Below are 17,343 nucleotides of genomic sequence, written 5' to 3'. Positions count from 1 at the left end.
AGAGCAACCAGCCGGTGACTTGTGTCTCATTTCCGCTGTAAACAAACCCACTATCGCCTGTTTGAACGTTTTGTAGAAACATGCCGGCTTCTCTTCGCGGTTTTCGAGCCGCCTAATCGCGGCCTTGTTGTCCGCAAACGGAGCAATGGAGAGGCCGCAGTTCGGTTGGACGGTTCCGCGGAGAGTCCTCTGACAGAGCCGCACCATGATCCCGGTGTCCCTGCTGGTGTTCGTGATGGCAGGCTGGTGTGCTGTCTACCTGGCTGACACACTTCTCAGGGTAAGATTTTAACCTTATTTGTGTTTAATTGAACAAGCTCTCAGGAAATTAATGTTACAGATTTTTTGGGGGGTGAAAAACGAGACTCGGTCGGATGCTAACAGTTAGCTGTTAGCATCCATTTCACCACCGTTAGGGAGTCTGAACTGCTATTGTTCTGCCTCCGTTAAAAATCAAACATATTTAGGTCAGTCCTACTCCAAATTGTATCATAATAACCAACAGTTAATGTACATACCACTTAAAGTTTGTAAACCTTAATGTAAATTCACAAATTTAACACATTTGGGTGGGATGTCTAATGCTGGGTAATGTTGGTGCGAACATAACTTACATCTATCCATCCATACCTACATTAGCCTGGCCATTGTTTTCCAACACTATTCTACTCGATTCAAATCTGGCTTCACAGTTCAGTCTGGGGTTTCTCCCATTCACTTGGATTTGACAGGATTTCGACTGCGCCAATCAGCAAACAGAATGAGAAGTAGTGAACGCTGACGTCGACTTCCTGCGCTATTTTAGAATTGAAGTTTGCCCGTAGTTTTAGTAATAGCAGGGAGGGAGTGTGTTGGTCACATTTCCAAATATTGAATTAACATTAACAGCCATCTTGCTCAGCTCTTTACTTCTCTCTTTAAAGTGGAGGATAATTGTTTATAGAGCTGGTGATTTCCGGAAAGCTATATAGCATCGAACTGGCACATTTCATATGTCATGGGCAAATGTTGGCATGATGTATGCCAACATTTGCATACATCATGCCAACCTCATGCCAATGTATTACGTATGCATACGTATGCATCTATTGTGCTAAAACCTCAGCACAATAGCAGAGGCTCCAGATGAGGCGCTAGTTCTTACCTGACTGTGCATACATACAAATGTTATCGTGAAAGTCTAATGTTTGGAGTTGGTGTACATAACCATCCGTGGTTTTATTTCCTCCTTTCCTGCAGTCATCTGCCACGTACCGGATCAACTACGAGTCATGGCTGGCCAGCCGAGGGTTGATGTTGTCTCCTTTTCATGTGAGATGGCAGACCACCATGTTTAACCGGCTGTTTGCTTACTGTGCCCGCATCAACCCCCGAGCCCTCTATCTTTGGTGAGGATACACGCTTAATTATTTAAATTAATAAAAGTAAAAAGTTAACCCCTGTCACTGAGTTCCTAAATGTTGGCTGATTGACCTTTGAACTCACTGGTGTGTGTGTGTGTGTCAGGTTCAGCAGTGGTCTAGTGTTTGGTGTGGCGGCCATGTTGGGATCGGTGGTGCTGCTGGTGAAGACGCTGCAGCAGACCTACGCCCAGATGACCACAGACAACCCGCGGATTGGTGGGCAGCAGACTCTGCAGGTGGTGGTACGTCTGTTTATGAGTTGGTAGTTAAATTCCATCCACATTGAGCAAGGCATGTATGAATACTGGACAGTATGTAGAACTACAGTACGATATGTTTGGGCTAATTGTCAGTAATATGCTAATGTATTCACTTAGTTTAAGTCTAGCAGGTTTCTGTTAGTCCTTTCACCAATCTATTCATTCAGTCATCTGTCTGTCTATTGATACGTCCGTCCGTTAATCCATCTGTCCATCCGTTCGTCTGTCTATTGGTTCATTCATCCGTTGGTCCATCCATCCATCTGTCTGTCTACTGGTCCATCCGTCGGTCCATCCATCTGTCCAATCGATCTTCTGTTCTTCTCTCTTCCTGTTTGGTTTTAACTGATTTTATATTTCATTTCTTTGTTTTCAGGTCCCGGGTGTGAACCTGCCCACCAGTCAGCTGGCCTACTTCTTCATCGCTCTGCTGCTCAGCGGCATCATCCATGAGCTGGGTCACGCTGTGGCCGCGCTGAGGTAGGAAACACCCGCACCGTTACCGCGGTAACGAGCAGGCAGCAGCTCGGCGCTCTCTGTTGAAACTTAATGTTTCTCATAAATGTACTGTACATTTTTTGATTCTCACTCCCTTTTTTTACACCTTCATTCTCTTCATTATTATACTTTTTATTTTTAGTTATTTAATTGTTATTGGAGCCTTGCAGCGAAATTTCTTTCAATGTTTACATTTTTAAATGTACAATTCTATTTTTAATTTGTTTAGTTAAGCTGAGTATTTTTCTTATTTAAGGTCTGGAAATGGTTAAAATGTGTCTAAATGCTAAATTTAGACACTATAAATTTCATAATTTATAGCTCTTCTCTTTTCTCTCTTTCTACCAAAATCTGGATGATACAATTCCTCAGTCTGATTCTTTGGTCTCAACTATTACTTTTTTTTTTAAAAGGACAATTTTGCTTACAAACTTCAGTTTTTATTTTATTTGTTGTTTCTGTTTATTATTTTATTTATTTTGGATATTTAAAATGTCTTCCATTTCCGGAGTTAAATGTTGATAAGACATGTTTGTACATTACCATAATTTTATTGATCTTTGGTAATGTGTTCTTGCAATAATTTGTCATTACCATTATATTACTTGAAAATGGTCTCAAACCAACAATATTATTGTTTATTGTGAAAACTTCTGGGCTAATTTATCATCCAGCAAAATGTGTTATTGTGACAGGCTTGAGCTTTTATTGCCAGACGGCGAAGCGTCGTCATTCAATAAAATGTATTTTTACAAAAATGTACAATGAGGAGATGAGACTAGAGAAAATTCAGGATTTGTTCAAATCTGTTGCTCTTTAACGATCTAGTTTTTCATATTTTGTACACAGTGAAGGTTCTTTCATTGTTTTTTTTTTATTAATGCTGTGATTGTGTGTCCTCAGACGTGTTTTAATGTTTCGTCCTGCAGGGAGTCTGTGAGAGTGAACGGCTTCGGGATGTTCGTCTTCGTCGTTTATCCCGGGGCGTTTGTGGACCTCTTCACCACGCACCTCAACCTCATCTCTCCTGCTCAGCAGCTCAGAATATTCTGTGCAGGTCAGATTTTAAACTTTTATGCTTAATATTCAATCATCTATTATTTTATTCCTGTTTAATTTTTTTTAAACTTTAATTGTATTTATTAATTATTGTGTTATGAAAATAAAAACCAAATTTAACTAAATTAAGAAATATTTTATATTTAATTTTATTATTCCTATTTAATATTACTGATTATTTTATTTTAAGTTAACAGTAAATTTTTTTGTTAATAATATAAAAATAACCTAGTTTAATTAAATATAAAAGTATTTTTAATGAAATACTTGATGTATTGAATGTATATTCAATAATTTAAACATATTTGTATGTTTAATTTAAATGTATATAATTACCTTTTTAAGGTAAAAATAAAAAAATCTCCAATTTAAATAAAACATTTATTTAATTTTACTTATTTATTTGCATTTACTTTAATTTTATTTATTTTTGGCCTAAAAAGTAAAATTAATATAATTAATTTATATTTAAAGTATCTTATTTTTAAATTTTATATATTTTTTCCTTTTTTTAAATATTTTTATTTAATAAAAATGCTTAATTTAACAAAATTTAAACATATTTATTTTCTTTTAAAAAATTTTTTAAATAATTTTATTTTAACCCTCTTACTCTCTCCTTCCCTCATCTCATTCATTTTCTTGAAGCGCCCCCTCTGGTCACAGCCCTTTACTGCAGCTCTCTTCTTGTTTGCCAGCTAATGTAATCACATCTATTAATCACAGTTATTAGAATCACTTTGTTTTGACTCCAAAGGTCAACCAGATTATTACAGAGCAGCAGACAGCTGCATCACATAAAATATTTTCAGTTTCAATTAATTTAATAGCAGCTTGATAAATTGATTCGCGGAGAAAAGCTGTTAGTCATGCATAAATGTAATTTCTGCCACAGATAAAACAGGCGAGTCTGCAGCTAAAAGCCTGTTTAATCTGCAAATTAATCCAAATATTTTACTAAATGTTCCAGATTTTAGCAGAAGAGCTGCAGCTGTTAATTATAAAAATTGCTGCAATACTAAAAATTAAAACCTATAAATCCCTTTGATTAAATCTTTAATGTTTTACCATATTTCAGCCACAAACTTGTAAGTGTATCTTAGGGATTTTACATGATGGCGCAACACAAAGTAGCTCATAATTTGGGAGGAAAATTACATTTTTTCAAAGAATTTGAAAACTGGGACGAATTAAATGGCTTAGTCAAAGCCCAGATAGAGTTTTAAGTGAGCAAACTAGAAAACTGACGTTTGTGGATGCTCTTCATCCAATCTGATTGAGCCTGGATGGATGAAAAAGAATATAATACAGAACAAATAAGAGTAGACATGTTTAATAATCAATTAATCGCATGATAGATTAATTTTATTTGTTGTTTCTGTTGTTTTCTTTTTATATTTTATATTTTACAAATGTCTTCTAGTTCCAGTTATTGATTTTTTAGAATGTATCCTTGCATTATTAATGTTAGATCATTTCAAAATGGTCTCAAAACAAAAATATTATTTATCGCAATAACTTTGGGGACAATTTCTCATGCATTAAGGTTTGTTATTGTGAAAGGCCTAAATAAGAGGGAAAACAGCAAGAAATAAATATATATTTTGAATAAATTGTCTTGTTAAGCAGAACAAAGATGGTATGTTTAAGTGTTTATTAATACTGCTGAATTTTTTATTTTTTTGCCACCTCTGAAAGTTGCTGAATTTGTTCTGCAGTAATTTTTCTGCGCCACCAGAGGGCAGTAAAGAGCCGCTCTGACCGTTTATCTCCGTCTGACCAACAAGTTGGTTTTCTGAGGAGAAAATAAGAGCGAGGCGTGCGGTGCGTGATGCCAGGCGGATGCTGTTCCCATCGGGGGAGCGATGACATAACGACGCGCTGCGTTTGTTTGTTTGTTTCTCCATGTGAGATCGACCTTTACATCAGATACATTATTTACTCCAGTTGACAAACTTTAGCAGCTTGTTTACTCTGTGTTACATCAGATTGCTCACACACGTTGGTCTGAAATTAACTCTGTTTTTTCCTTCAAACTGATGATGAAGAACTTGATTGTAGCTCACGTTTTTTCTGGTATGAGAGAAATTTCCTTTTCTTTAAATACGTCTGTAGAGGTTGAGAAGTTGGGCCTGAACTCATCAGACCGTGAGACGTTTTCTCTTGTGGCTTCAAAGCTTCTTGCATAATTAAGATGGTATAGACGGCTATTTATAGTGAGCAGCGGTTTCTCTTCAGTCACAACATACAGCAGAGGATTCAGCTTAAAGTCGCTTCAGTTCAAGCATTAAACTTGAACTGAGAGCTTTGGAGAGTCTGATTTAACTCTTTAGATCTATTATGAAGTTTTTTTAAGCAGGTGTTTAATTCCTCATTTAACCAAATGAACATTTTAGAGGGTTTGACTTTATATTTCTGTAAATATATGAATAATCTTTCTCCAGGAGTTTGGCATAACTTTGTTTTGTGCGTGGCGGCGCTGGCTCTCCTCTTCCTGCTGCCGGTCCTCCTGTTTCCTGTCTATGCCACCGGGGTCGGCGCTATGGTTACCGAGGTCGTGCAGGTGAGTCCTGCAAGTTTCCTTCTACCTCTCCCTTTGGTTCAGGTTTGTTTCTACAGCCCACATTTAACCCAACTCTGTCCAAAAAGGCCGCATATGTAACCTTTCTATGTTCGTCTGAGGTCCAATATGGCCGACTTCATGACAGACACATTCAGGTTCGCTGTATTTATTCCAACAAACAAGGGAATCAAGTTAGCATCAGTCCAGCAGCTTCTGACCCTGTAGATTAAATAAAATAAAATAAATAACCCATAACAAACTAAAAAAGCAAAATCTACCAATGAACACTTGGCTGCAGTTAAGAGTAGTAAAACGTGCGATGCGTCCATATCAAAGGCCTTTTAAGCATCAGGCGGGTCTGATTTACATCCAGAGTCTATGGGGAGCCGTCGAAGGTCGTTGTGGCGCGTTTCAAACATCAAACGCGCCGCAATTTTAACTGTTTGGAGCGTTTTGAGTGTTTGGCTCGTCCAGCGTGTCCGACGCTCCACATAGAAGGGCCTGACGCTCAAAACGCGTTTGGTGTGAACACACCATCAACCCCCAGCTAACAGCGGCGGGAGGATCTGTCCTACTGCAACAGGCGAAGGTCCAAAATGTACAAAATAGCTCAAGTGCGTTGTGTCCTGGCCTGGCCTGGCACGCAGCTAAAATCCAGCCATCATCGAGTAAACGTTTTGACCGTTTGGCTGTCAGAGGGAAAATACTCACCCTGATAATCTGAGCTTGGTAAGGAAATAAACCTGATAATTAGAGAGAAAGTTACGGTTGATAAAACATGAAAGAGAATTGAGACAGATAAAAAGATAGATATGAAGGATAAATAAATAAAGTATATAGAGAATGAATAGAGAACATATGTTTTTATTGCTTATTCACTTATAACATGGGAAAATGTATTGTTATAAGTAAAATAATCTGCCAGTAGAACTATTAGTTTTTCATCAATATTAAGGAATTATTGACTTAAAACAAGATTCTGCTACAAAGTTATTTGTAAATTAGTTTTGCAGTATTTCACGTTTTCTAAGATATTTTCACTAGAAACTAAGCAAAAAATACTTTGTAAGATTATTTTGCAGTCCAGAGCAGCATTCTTCAGTCAGAGGCGTCTTCAGATTAGTTGCACGACTGACTGCTACTGGAGAGCCGTTTTCCCCACAGAGTTTCTTAATATTTCCTCTCCTTTTAGGATAAATGAAGTGCTTAAAAGTGTTTAGTTGCTAAATTTTGACTCTGTTAATATTTAAACATCACGATAAACATGAGGTTTTATATTCCGCTTCCTCCAGCTTTTCGTTTAGACGTGTTTTTCCTTGTTATATAAACAGATTACCAAAAAAATTAAAAAGCGCAGAAACTTCCTTCTCCAGATGTTATCTGGTGCTGTTTGTTTTTTCTTGTTCTGGCAGGAAATCAGGAAGCCATTAAATCTGCAGCTCTGATATGAAATGTTGTTTTTGCTTTTTTAGGACAGAGTCCAGCACGGACATCATGTGACGTTTTTTAATTCCCATCTGAACCAGGTTTTGTGCTGTGTTTTGTTCCCCCAGGGTTCTGCGGCGGACGGGCCCCGGGGTCTGTCGGTCGGGGACCTGGTGACGCAGCTGGAGGACTGTCCCGTCCGGGGAGCGGAGGACTGGGCCGGCTGCCTGTCCCAGCTGTCCCGCGTGCCGCAGACCGGGTACTGCGTCCCGGCGGCCGGCCTGCAGCCCAGCTGGGCTCACGGCAGACGTGAGTGACCCCGCCGTTGCTGCAGAAATGCAACAGAATGTCCTTGAACGCATCGCTACAACCGTTAGCTCCTCTGAGTTTTATTGGGAGTCTTTCACTGTTCAGTCAGTTTTCTAGTTCTTCTTCTCCTGATGTAATAAAGATTTTTGATTAGAAGAAGAGAACGTATGATTTGGAGAGTCACTTCTCCATTCAGAACAGATTGAATGGACGACCGTCATCCAACCACACATCCATCCAAATGTCCAACCAATCATCAAAGCAACTGTCCATCCAACCACTCAATCATCCATCCATTCATCCAACCATCCATCCAACCATCATCCCATCCAACCGACCATGTCAGTCCTGAAAGTTAAAATGATAATTGTTGCATCAGAGGTCAGGCCATATTTTAAAGTCTGTAGAAAATGGAGCCGTCGGTTTTTATTTATATCGTCATTTTAAGACAACGAGATATCACTGCAGCTTCTGAGCCAGAAGACTTGTCAACAAAAAGTCACATTTCTTCTTCTGTGGTAGCTTTCAAGCGTCTGGACGGGACGATGGACTGCTGCAGCAACAACAGCCTGACGGACCTCTGCTTCTCCTACATCAAACCACAGGGCAGGAACAGCAGGGAGAGAGAGGTGAAACACACACGCACACACACACACACACACGCACACACACGCACACATATTGATGCAGAGTCAGCCGTTTCTAACTAATTCTTCATGTGAGCTGCAACATGTAGATAATCCAGTTCTCTGGAATAAAATGGTCTCAATTTCCTCTGCTGTGTAAATGAAACGGGTTTAGTCCGAGTTTTTCCTTCATCAGAACCGAACGTCTGCAGCAGAAGTTTCTGTTATTCGTACTTTGATGTCTAAGCTTTGCTTCAACTCATCACTGTGTGAAATGTTTTCTTGTCACCATATTGTCAATGTTAGGCTTCAAATTCAACATTATGCACCAAAAGAGTGAAAAAAATACAGATAAAAAAAAAAATTTATATAGAGCAAGTGTGATAAACCAATACAATCCGACAGACCCGTGTTGCGTTGGTTTAAATCCCATTGAATTACGTTAAAGTCTGTTGTAAAAAGATAAAATGTGGAAAATGTTTAAGAGGTTTTAATGCTTTTCTGGGCTTTTACTTGTTTTCACCTGGGATTTTAGCAGGAACTTTTAGTTTTTTCTGGTTGAATGAGATTCTTAACTACGGGAGAATGTTAGGGACAAAAAAGAAATTTAGAAATTTTTTCTCAGGATTCTGACTTTTTTCCTATAATTTTGAGAGTTTTTTATTCTAACTTTTTTTTTTAAATAAATCTTAACTTTTTTTTATTATTTCTTATAGTTCAAAATTTTTTTACTTGGAATTTGACTTTCTTCTTATATTTATGACTTCTTTAATTGAGGTTTTTCTTATAATTCAGACTTTTTAATCTGACAATTTTCTTATCATTTTCACTTTTTCACCTTTATTTTTACTCTTTTCCTTATAATTTTGTAGTTTGCCTATTAAGTGACTTTTTTTCTTATTAACTTTTTTCTTGTAATTCTTAAATTAAAGTCAGAATTCATCATTTTTATTTGCCCTGATCCTCCTTCATAAAGTTGCTACTTAAATAAAAACCTTCCTTTTAGATCTGCTGATGTCAGAAAATGACCAAAAGCGTCAAGGATGACCAAACATCCAAAGCATCCAGAGTCAAACACACCAAGGTCTTTGAACATTTTGTGCTGAATCTACTGAGAAAAACAAAAGAAAACATTTTGTCTCAACCGGCTGCTGATAAGATTAACCGAACAAGCGGGGAGAACCAGGAAGTGACACGCCTTGCCTTCCCGCAGTTCGCCTGCATGCCGGTGAGGAAGATGGTGACGGGAACGGCGACGTGTCGCTCCGACAACGACTGCGGCGTGAACTCGGCCAGCGTCTGCGTCACCCCGTCTCTGGAGAACCAGACCCGCTTCATCCGCGTCGCTCACCCGCCGAGCCCACACATGCTGTTCGTGGGCTTCCCGCCGCACCTGCAGTACGCCGGTACGTCCAGCCGCCTGCAGAGGCAGAACCCAAAAATATAAATACTCAAGTGAGAGTAGCACCACTAAGTGTTTGGTAAAAAGTATACTGAGTAACTGATCAAATTATCAGTCACTTAATGTTTAAAAATTACATCATCAGATGGATCAAAATATAAAGTGAAAATTTTCCTTTTTTTTAATGACAAAAACGACAATAACTCATATAAATAATAAAATCTAGGCCAAAGAAAAAAATTCCAAATCAGTTTCTTTGAAAAATAACTTATGAAACTTGAACAGAAACTTCTGGTGTGTATCTGCGTCTGGTGAATATTTGGTTAAAACATGTTTGTTATTCATTCAGTGTGTAGAAAATCCAGAAATGTTCTTCAAGTAAGAGAAGAAACACTTTATAATAAAATTACTTTAAGTGCAGTGGAGTAAAAATATTCCTAAAAGTGTTTTTTTTATTTTTTTTTATTTCCAAAACAGTCACTCAAGCAAATGTAAGTAGTTATTGATTACAGCCAGAGTTTGATAATAATTTAAACGTTAAAGTTGAGTGTTTCCTCGGTCAAGTGTGTGATTTTTAAGACTCTCCGGTGTGTAAACATCATAATCCAGGTAATTGCCGCCTGCTGGACGCTGTCGATGTTGTTTCTACTTCCTGTTTTGTCTCCTCCAGTGAGTCTGACCAACTTCGTGCCCCGCTTCGGGTTCCTCCACCTGGACCTGCCTGTCTTCATGGAGACCTTCCTAAAGTATCCTTTTTATTTACTGCCAACATAAAGCGGCGAGATTATGTAATCTAAGCATCTCTTTGTCGCAGTTTAAAGATTAAGAGCTTTTCAGACATGAAAGGCTTTAGATTCCCCCTAATCAGCACGTTTAACACCAATTTAGAGGCATTTTTTAAATCTGCTGCTGACTGGAACGTTGTGTTTTAGACTGAATGTGACGTCGCTTCAGATCTAAGCTCAAGTTAGAAAAATAAAATGTTTAGCAGCTTTAGCCTCTAAGAAGTTTGTTGAATTAAACACTGAAGGTTTTAAGTGCAGCTTTCTTGGTTAAGATGAAGTCTCTAGACCTTTTATAACTTTTGCACTTTTAACTGCCTTGTTGCTGAAATGTGCTACACATATAAACTTGATTGATTGATAATGTTCATTACTGATGCAGGCAGATTTCTTATAACTGGGGACAGCTCAGCTGGAAAACTATAGATCTGGAAAAATGAAATAAATAATAAAAAAATAAGAGTGTAAATTTCCTAACTTTTGTCTGAAAGGTGCATCTATCCATCCAACCAACTGGAGTTTCAATTTATTGTTGATATCTTTATAGATATTTGTAAAATATATAAAAGGCCTAAATTAATCAAATACTCAAATATAAACTACACTAATATTTAGATAAATATCCCTTACTTACTTAAATTAATTTTAAAAGTGCAAATTAGTCTTAAAATTGTTCACGTTGTGACAGGATTATTTAATCCTTATGACGGCGTGTTAGGAAAAAATATGAGTAAATTTCCACCCAAACAGTTTCAGAAATTTAAGTATAAGAATAAACGTGGAAATTTCTGAGTTCGAAATGTCAAATATTTGCTAGAACAACTGAAAATTTGAAAATAATCTAAAATGTTCTAGAATTTTTTTATTTTATTTTACTATTAAAACTGAAAATTAAGAATTTATTAGCACTCCAGGCATCTTAGAAATGTCCTTGTTTTGTCTAGAAAATTAATTAAATAAATCTAAAATTTCAGAATTTCTTGGCAGAAATTTACTCCCCTTTTTCTTTCTAAATTTCAAAATTTTTCTAGAAAAACTGAGGAATGTTTAAGTTTTAGAAGTTGAAAGTTTACTAGAAAAACTCAGATTTTCTAGAAAACTCAAAATTTCCAAAACTTAAATATTTGACTTTTGAAACTCAGAAATTTTCTAGAAAACTTCTGGGATTCATTTAAATTTTTTAGGTTTTTTGGCAGAAATGTTATCATTTTACATTTTCTTTCTAGCCACATTGTCCCTAATTTGCTGTTTTTGAGACGGTGAAACCTGCAGAAACTCTCGCCTTAGCTAGTTTTACTTTGACCAAAGTTTTTTTCTGGCGTTATTCTGTCTGGATCCGTTATTCTTGAAGGAGTTGGTAGTTGGCAGTAGCGGCTGGTGCTAAAAAAACTGAGGGGGGCGCACACAAACAAACAAATGAAAAACAAACAAAACAAATCTTAAAAAATAGCACTATTTGAACATGAATTTTGCCCTCCTTTCCTTCTGCCCTGCAAATTTCTCAATTACATTCTTGTTAAAGTCAGTCATCTCTGTGACTAGTCTTTTCTCCATTGACAACATGGCCAATGCATTCAACCTGTCCTGAGTCATTGAGTTTCTCAGAAAAGTCTTGATTCTTTTCAGAGTTGAAAAGCACCTTTCAGCTATGCTAAGTTTCCCCCAAAAACTTAGCTTCATTGCATTGTCTAGGTGGCTGCGGCTGTTTTCGTGCCGTTTGCATTTTTCTGAAAGATGTTTTAAGTCTCTTACCCCAGTTGTTGTCCACATTGCCTCCGTGCCAGAACTTTGAAATAGCAAACACGGAAAGCAGTAAAATGCATTGCTTAATGCAAACGTAAACGTGAATCGACCTAACGAACTGCAGCTGCGCTAATGAGTCGAATCGGGGATTGTCCAATCACACAATGTTTTTAAAAAAATTAGCCAGTACTGACGCTCTACCAGTAATGACACAACAAAATGGGTGTGTCCGGGACGCAGAGCGCTGCGCCCTGTGGAAAACCTTAAACAACCAATTAAAAGTCAGCCTCAGATCACCTGCTTGCCAAAAGTTGATGCGCCTACATACACTCTCATTAGGACGGCGCCCTGCACATAGGAAGTGTGCACAATGTGAGCAATTAAATAGAATTATGTATTTACTATTTTAATAAATTCTAACATGTCTATTGGACACACAGTATGAATAAATACATTTCTAAGTATTTTGCAGTTCAGAATAGAAATCATTTATTATCTAAACAATTTAAAGGGGGCGGCGCCCAAGCGCCCCCTACTGGCCAGCCGCCACTGGTAGTTGGTCCTGTTTGCTAGAATCAAAGAATTTTTCTTAAGTCAAAAAGTCTTCAGTAGTGTTCGGTTAACGGCTGTCTACTGTAAGTTGCTCAATGCTAGCTACTTCTTCTGTGTTTGGACTGGAACATTTAAATGTTTCCCAGTTTGAACTGGAACGATCCCAGTTCAGTTGTTTTTGGTTCCTGTTGGTGTTTTCCTGACCCGCCCCGCCTCTCAGGTACGTGGTGTCCCTCTCCGGCGCGCTGGCCGTCGTTAACTCCGTGCCCTGCTTTGCCCTGGACGGACAGTGGATGCTCAACGCCCTGCTGGAGGCCACGCTGGTTACCGTGGTAACGGACCGCCAGAAGCGCGAGCTTATCGGTTTCTTCCTGCTGCTAGCGGGCAGCGCCTTGCTAGCAGCTAACGTGGCGCTCGGCCTGTGGATGGTAACGGCGCGGTAGCGGCAGATTCGGTGAACGAAGGGAGGTCCATTTCCAGTCCGGGAGGAGCTGCTGACCAGAAACTGTGAAGCTGCTGCGAACAGGCGATAACGCCGCGGCAGCTCCGCTACTTTACGCTGACTGTTTTCCCTCCATCCGCCTGTCAGCCGTTACGACCAATGAAGACTACTTCTTCTTCCACCGTATTTAGCTACAGAAGAGGAATAGAACCACAAAACAGAATTCTGACTTTATCTCAAAATTCACGTTTTTTTCTCCGAATTCTGTCATTTTTCCTAAGAATTTTATCTTTAATTTCTGGATTCTTTTTTTTACCTTCATAAGTTTAACTTTAATTAATGTTCCCCCCAGAATTCTGATACTTTTTCTCTAAATTCCAACGTTTTTCTCTGAATTTCATTTTTTTTTTTTTCAAATTCCAACTTTAATGGTAAAATTCTGACTTTTCCCCATCAGAATTCCAATTTTATTTCTCTGAATTAAACTTTTTATGTCTCAATTAAATTTCTTCGCATATTTCAACTTCAGTTGTCAAATTCTGACTTTCTTCGAGATTTCCAATTATTTTTCTTTGAATTCCAACTGTTTCCTCTGAATTTCAAATTATGTTCTCTGAATTCTGACCAAATTCTTTTTTCCTCCTAACATTTTTTTCACCTGAATTTTTTATTTCTCCAAATTTGAACCTTAGTTGTATAATTCTGACCTTTTCCCCCTCAGAATTCCAATTATTTTTCTTTGAATTCCAACTTTTTTTCCTCTAAATTTCTTGTTTTTTCTGCAAATTTAAATCTTAATTGCCAAATTCTGACTTTTTTCAGATTTACAACTTTTCTCATCTGAATTAAAAAATTTTTTTTTCTGAATTTCAAATTTAATTGCTGACTTTAACGTATGCGGGCCCCTGGGAGCCACTGGCTTCAATGACACGTGATTTCTGCATTAGGAGAACTAACTTTTTGGAGGATCACGTGTAAAAAGAAAAAAAATCACTTTAATAATTTTTAGACGCTGGTTAAAATCATATTTCCTTTTCATTTGTTCAAATCTTACGCATAAAGAAGATGGGGAAATGCTTCCTGTAATGTACTGTTCCAACTGAATGTTTACAAGAGCAAATTATAGCATTTTTAAAATTGTGGTGTTTGAGTTTGGATTTAAATGTTATCCGAAAATCCCAAACTGTGTTTTTGCTGCGAAACAGAAGAATTAAGTTGTTCTAAATGGTTTTCTCAGCTTCTGTTTTGGTGAATTCACAGCAGTATCGTGATCTACATTATAACTGGTGGAGAAATTGCACTACTGATTACTCTTTAAGAAAACATTTGGGTCATTATAATTACCTGAGTGGACCTCTGTCTATCTCAAAATGTAAACTAGAGCACTGTACAGATTTACTGGCTCAAATCAAGTGTCTTTATCTCCTTCAGGTATTAATGCAGGAAAAATGCCTTCTGTGTTCACTGTGTTCTGACTTTCCTGAGGTTTCTCTGTTCCCTTCTGACCTCTCACTGTTCACAGTCTGGTTGCAAAAGTTAATTGTGTCAAAAATGTGAAATAAAACGTTTTTTTGTAATTGAATTCCAATTTTTTAGCCTTGTTAATGTGACAAATTTGACCAAAATTGGATAAATTAAGCATATAATATAACGGTTGCCTCTGTGAATGTTCTCTGCACAAGACTCCACTGCTGAAGAAAAGGTTCTCATTTCCAATTAAGGCTTTTCCCAAATGCATTTAATAGAGGTCAGTAGGCTTGTTTAGTAATTATTTCTTGTGCTGTTCCATTTTATTACACAAATGCAAACTTATACCAAGTATTTTTGATCTAGTTCTAGTGTAAATATCTTAATTACTTGGTAAACTTTTGTGTTTTTGTAGTGTAACCAGTATGTATGTACTTGTTTGGTTCGCATGTGGAGATAACTGGGATTATTATGAACGATTTAGCCAAGAAACTCTATAGATACAAGTACAATCAGACTGTATACTGCAAACACAAAATCTTACCAAGTATTTTTGTCTAGTTTCTGGGCAAAATTAACTTTACAGTAACTTTTCAGCAAGATATAAAAGTAAAAGTAACTTTTCGGGAAGATATAAAAGCTTATAACAAAACATTGTCTTGAGTTATAAACGCAATAACAATAATCTACCAGTGGAAGTAGTATTTTTAATTTTCAGGCTCTTACTACTTGCTGAAAAGTCACTGGTAAGATAGTTTTGACTTATTGCTAGTGTATTAAGATGTTTGCAGTGGAAACGACCAAAATTACTTGGAAAGATTTTATGTTTTTGCAGTGTACAAGCACTACTATTCCACCCTAACAACTACAGATGTACCAAACTATAATAATCCAAGTAAACTTGTGGTTTCAGTGGTTTGTCTGTGGGAAAATATCACATCCAGAGAGCCTGGTGATTCTCCTGAGATTACAGAGCAGCTTTTTCCCTCCAACATATTGTCTTTCTCAGGCGCTGGGCCCTGGAAGCAGACGGGCTTCACTTTTAGAAACTCTTCGAACCGCAGAGCCTCTTTGGCGTGGTGAAGGAGTCTGGCTGTGATTACACTTCCTGCGTGAGCGGGCATGAGATATGACACATGGTAATTAGGAAGGGTGTTTCCGTCAGACATGTAAATACAGTGTGGCCTTCACCTCAGCAACAGAGGTGTGTTTACAGAGCACCAGCAGACTCTGCCGTCAGCAGGTTCAGCAGCGTTTAAGGCGTCATTGCTGCACAATAATAGGCTCGGCAGCATGTGAGGGAGCGGAACGTCTTCCAGGACTTAGATTGAGTTTGTGTTGAGATTGGATTCTTAGAGAGTGGATCTGCTTTGGTACGTTTTCTCTGTCTGTGTGAATGTTCTATTCATGAAACTGTCTTGGGAAAACGGAGTGTCTTCAGTCAGAGGCTTCTTCAAATTCACTGCAACACAGACCGCTACAAGAGGTCTTTCCTCCCAACAGCCATCACTATGTACAGTAACTCTTTGACGAATTAATGAGTTACAGCATTTAATTTCCCTTTGGGACCAATAAAGTATTTATGAATTTGAAAACAGATGAATTTGCTTAAAGCATCCGTAGCTAATCTACCACCACTGCTTTAGATTAGCTAATAGCATCCGTAGCTAATCTACCACCACTGCTTTAGATTAGCTAATAGCATCCGTAGCTAATCTACCACCACTGCTTTAGATTAGCTAATAGCATGGGTAGCTAAAATACCACAGGGATCACTTATTAATAAAAGCAAAAGTAAACAATCTGCCTAAAAACATATTAATACTGTTCCAGACTGAATGTTCTGTTTGTGGGGGGAAAAAATGGCGCTGTTGTCAATTGCTATGGCAACGAGTCTGTGCGTAGCGTAGCTGCCGACACAGAGAGCGAGAGAAAAAAAAAACAATACAACCGGTTTTACGTTGTTCTTAACGGGTTTTCTGAGTTATTTTTCCATTTTCTGTGGCGAACTGAAGTGAACTAATAATACCTACATCTCTAGGCTAAAAGAACGGTCGTTTTGCCCTTCAGTGTTGGTAGCATGTGTGACATTTCCGGGTATAAATGAGTGTTGCTGTTGCTGATCTTATGCTGTTAATTGTAGCCTGGAGCATCTAAACAGACACGGGAGGAGGCGATTACCTGCTGCCTCACATGTTCATCATATAAAACAATCTCTTGATTTGCAGCAACTAAAGTTAACAGTAGAGTTAACTCTAATGAGACTGTTTTGGGAAAACAGTCTCATTAAACTGAAAAAAATAAAACCGGTAATTAATGGGGGGGAAATGGTCACTGACTGAAACTATAATGTGCTTTTATAAAACTAACTAAAAAATACTGAAGTTGTAGATATAATAACCTGGCTGATTATTTATATTATAACAATACATTTTTACCATGTTATAAGTGAAATAATCAGAGGTCAATTGATGAAGTCAAATGAATTGTCTGCAGACCTCTGAGTTAGGATGTCTTGAGGCCAAAATAAAAGAAGTAACAGAAGCATTGACCCAATCCAACCTGAAACTGTGTAAGAACAGGTGAGCTATTTTTGAACTTTAAACCAGTGGCTTCATATTCAAAAACAATTGAGGCTGTAATTGATACAAAAGGTGGATCAACAAAGTATTACACTGCAAAAACACAAAATATTATATATATTAGTGTGCTACATTTTAATTATTTGAGCTGGTAAACACTACATTTACGGTAAAAAAGTTAACAAGTTTGATATCTTGTATCCCAGCAGTGGCAGCATAAGGACAAGATC

The 17,343-nt window shown here is 37.7% G+C and overlaps 1 protein-coding gene across 1 annotated transcript; it reads left to right on the top strand.

Annotated features, from left to right (window-relative positions):
- mbtps2 (membrane bound transcription factor peptidase, site 2) lies at nt 1–14,646 on the top strand. The gene is made up of 11 exons (XM_023326675.1): nt 1–280; nt 1,240–1,388; nt 1,507–1,645; nt 2,040–2,143; nt 3,091–3,218; nt 5,665–5,783; nt 7,337–7,517; nt 8,040–8,146; nt 9,357–9,549; nt 10,216–10,291; nt 12,843–14,646. The coding sequence occupies exons 1-11, from the start codon at nt 206–208 to the stop codon at nt 13,063–13,065; spliced, it is 1,494 nt and encodes a 497-aa protein (XP_023182443.1). The 5' UTR covers nt 1–205; the 3' UTR covers nt 13,066–14,646.
- The last annotated feature ends 2,697 nt before the right edge of the window (nt 14,647–17,343 follow it).

This window comes from Xiphophorus maculatus, chromosome 21, assembly GCF_002775205.1.
Source record: "Xiphophorus maculatus strain JP 163 A chromosome 21, X_maculatus-5.0-male, whole genome shotgun sequence".
Classification (NCBI taxonomy): Eukaryota; Metazoa; Chordata; class Actinopteri; order Cyprinodontiformes; family Poeciliidae; genus Xiphophorus; species Xiphophorus maculatus.
Note: the sequence above shows the minus strand (reverse complement) of the source record. Positions and strands in the feature narration are given on the sequence as shown.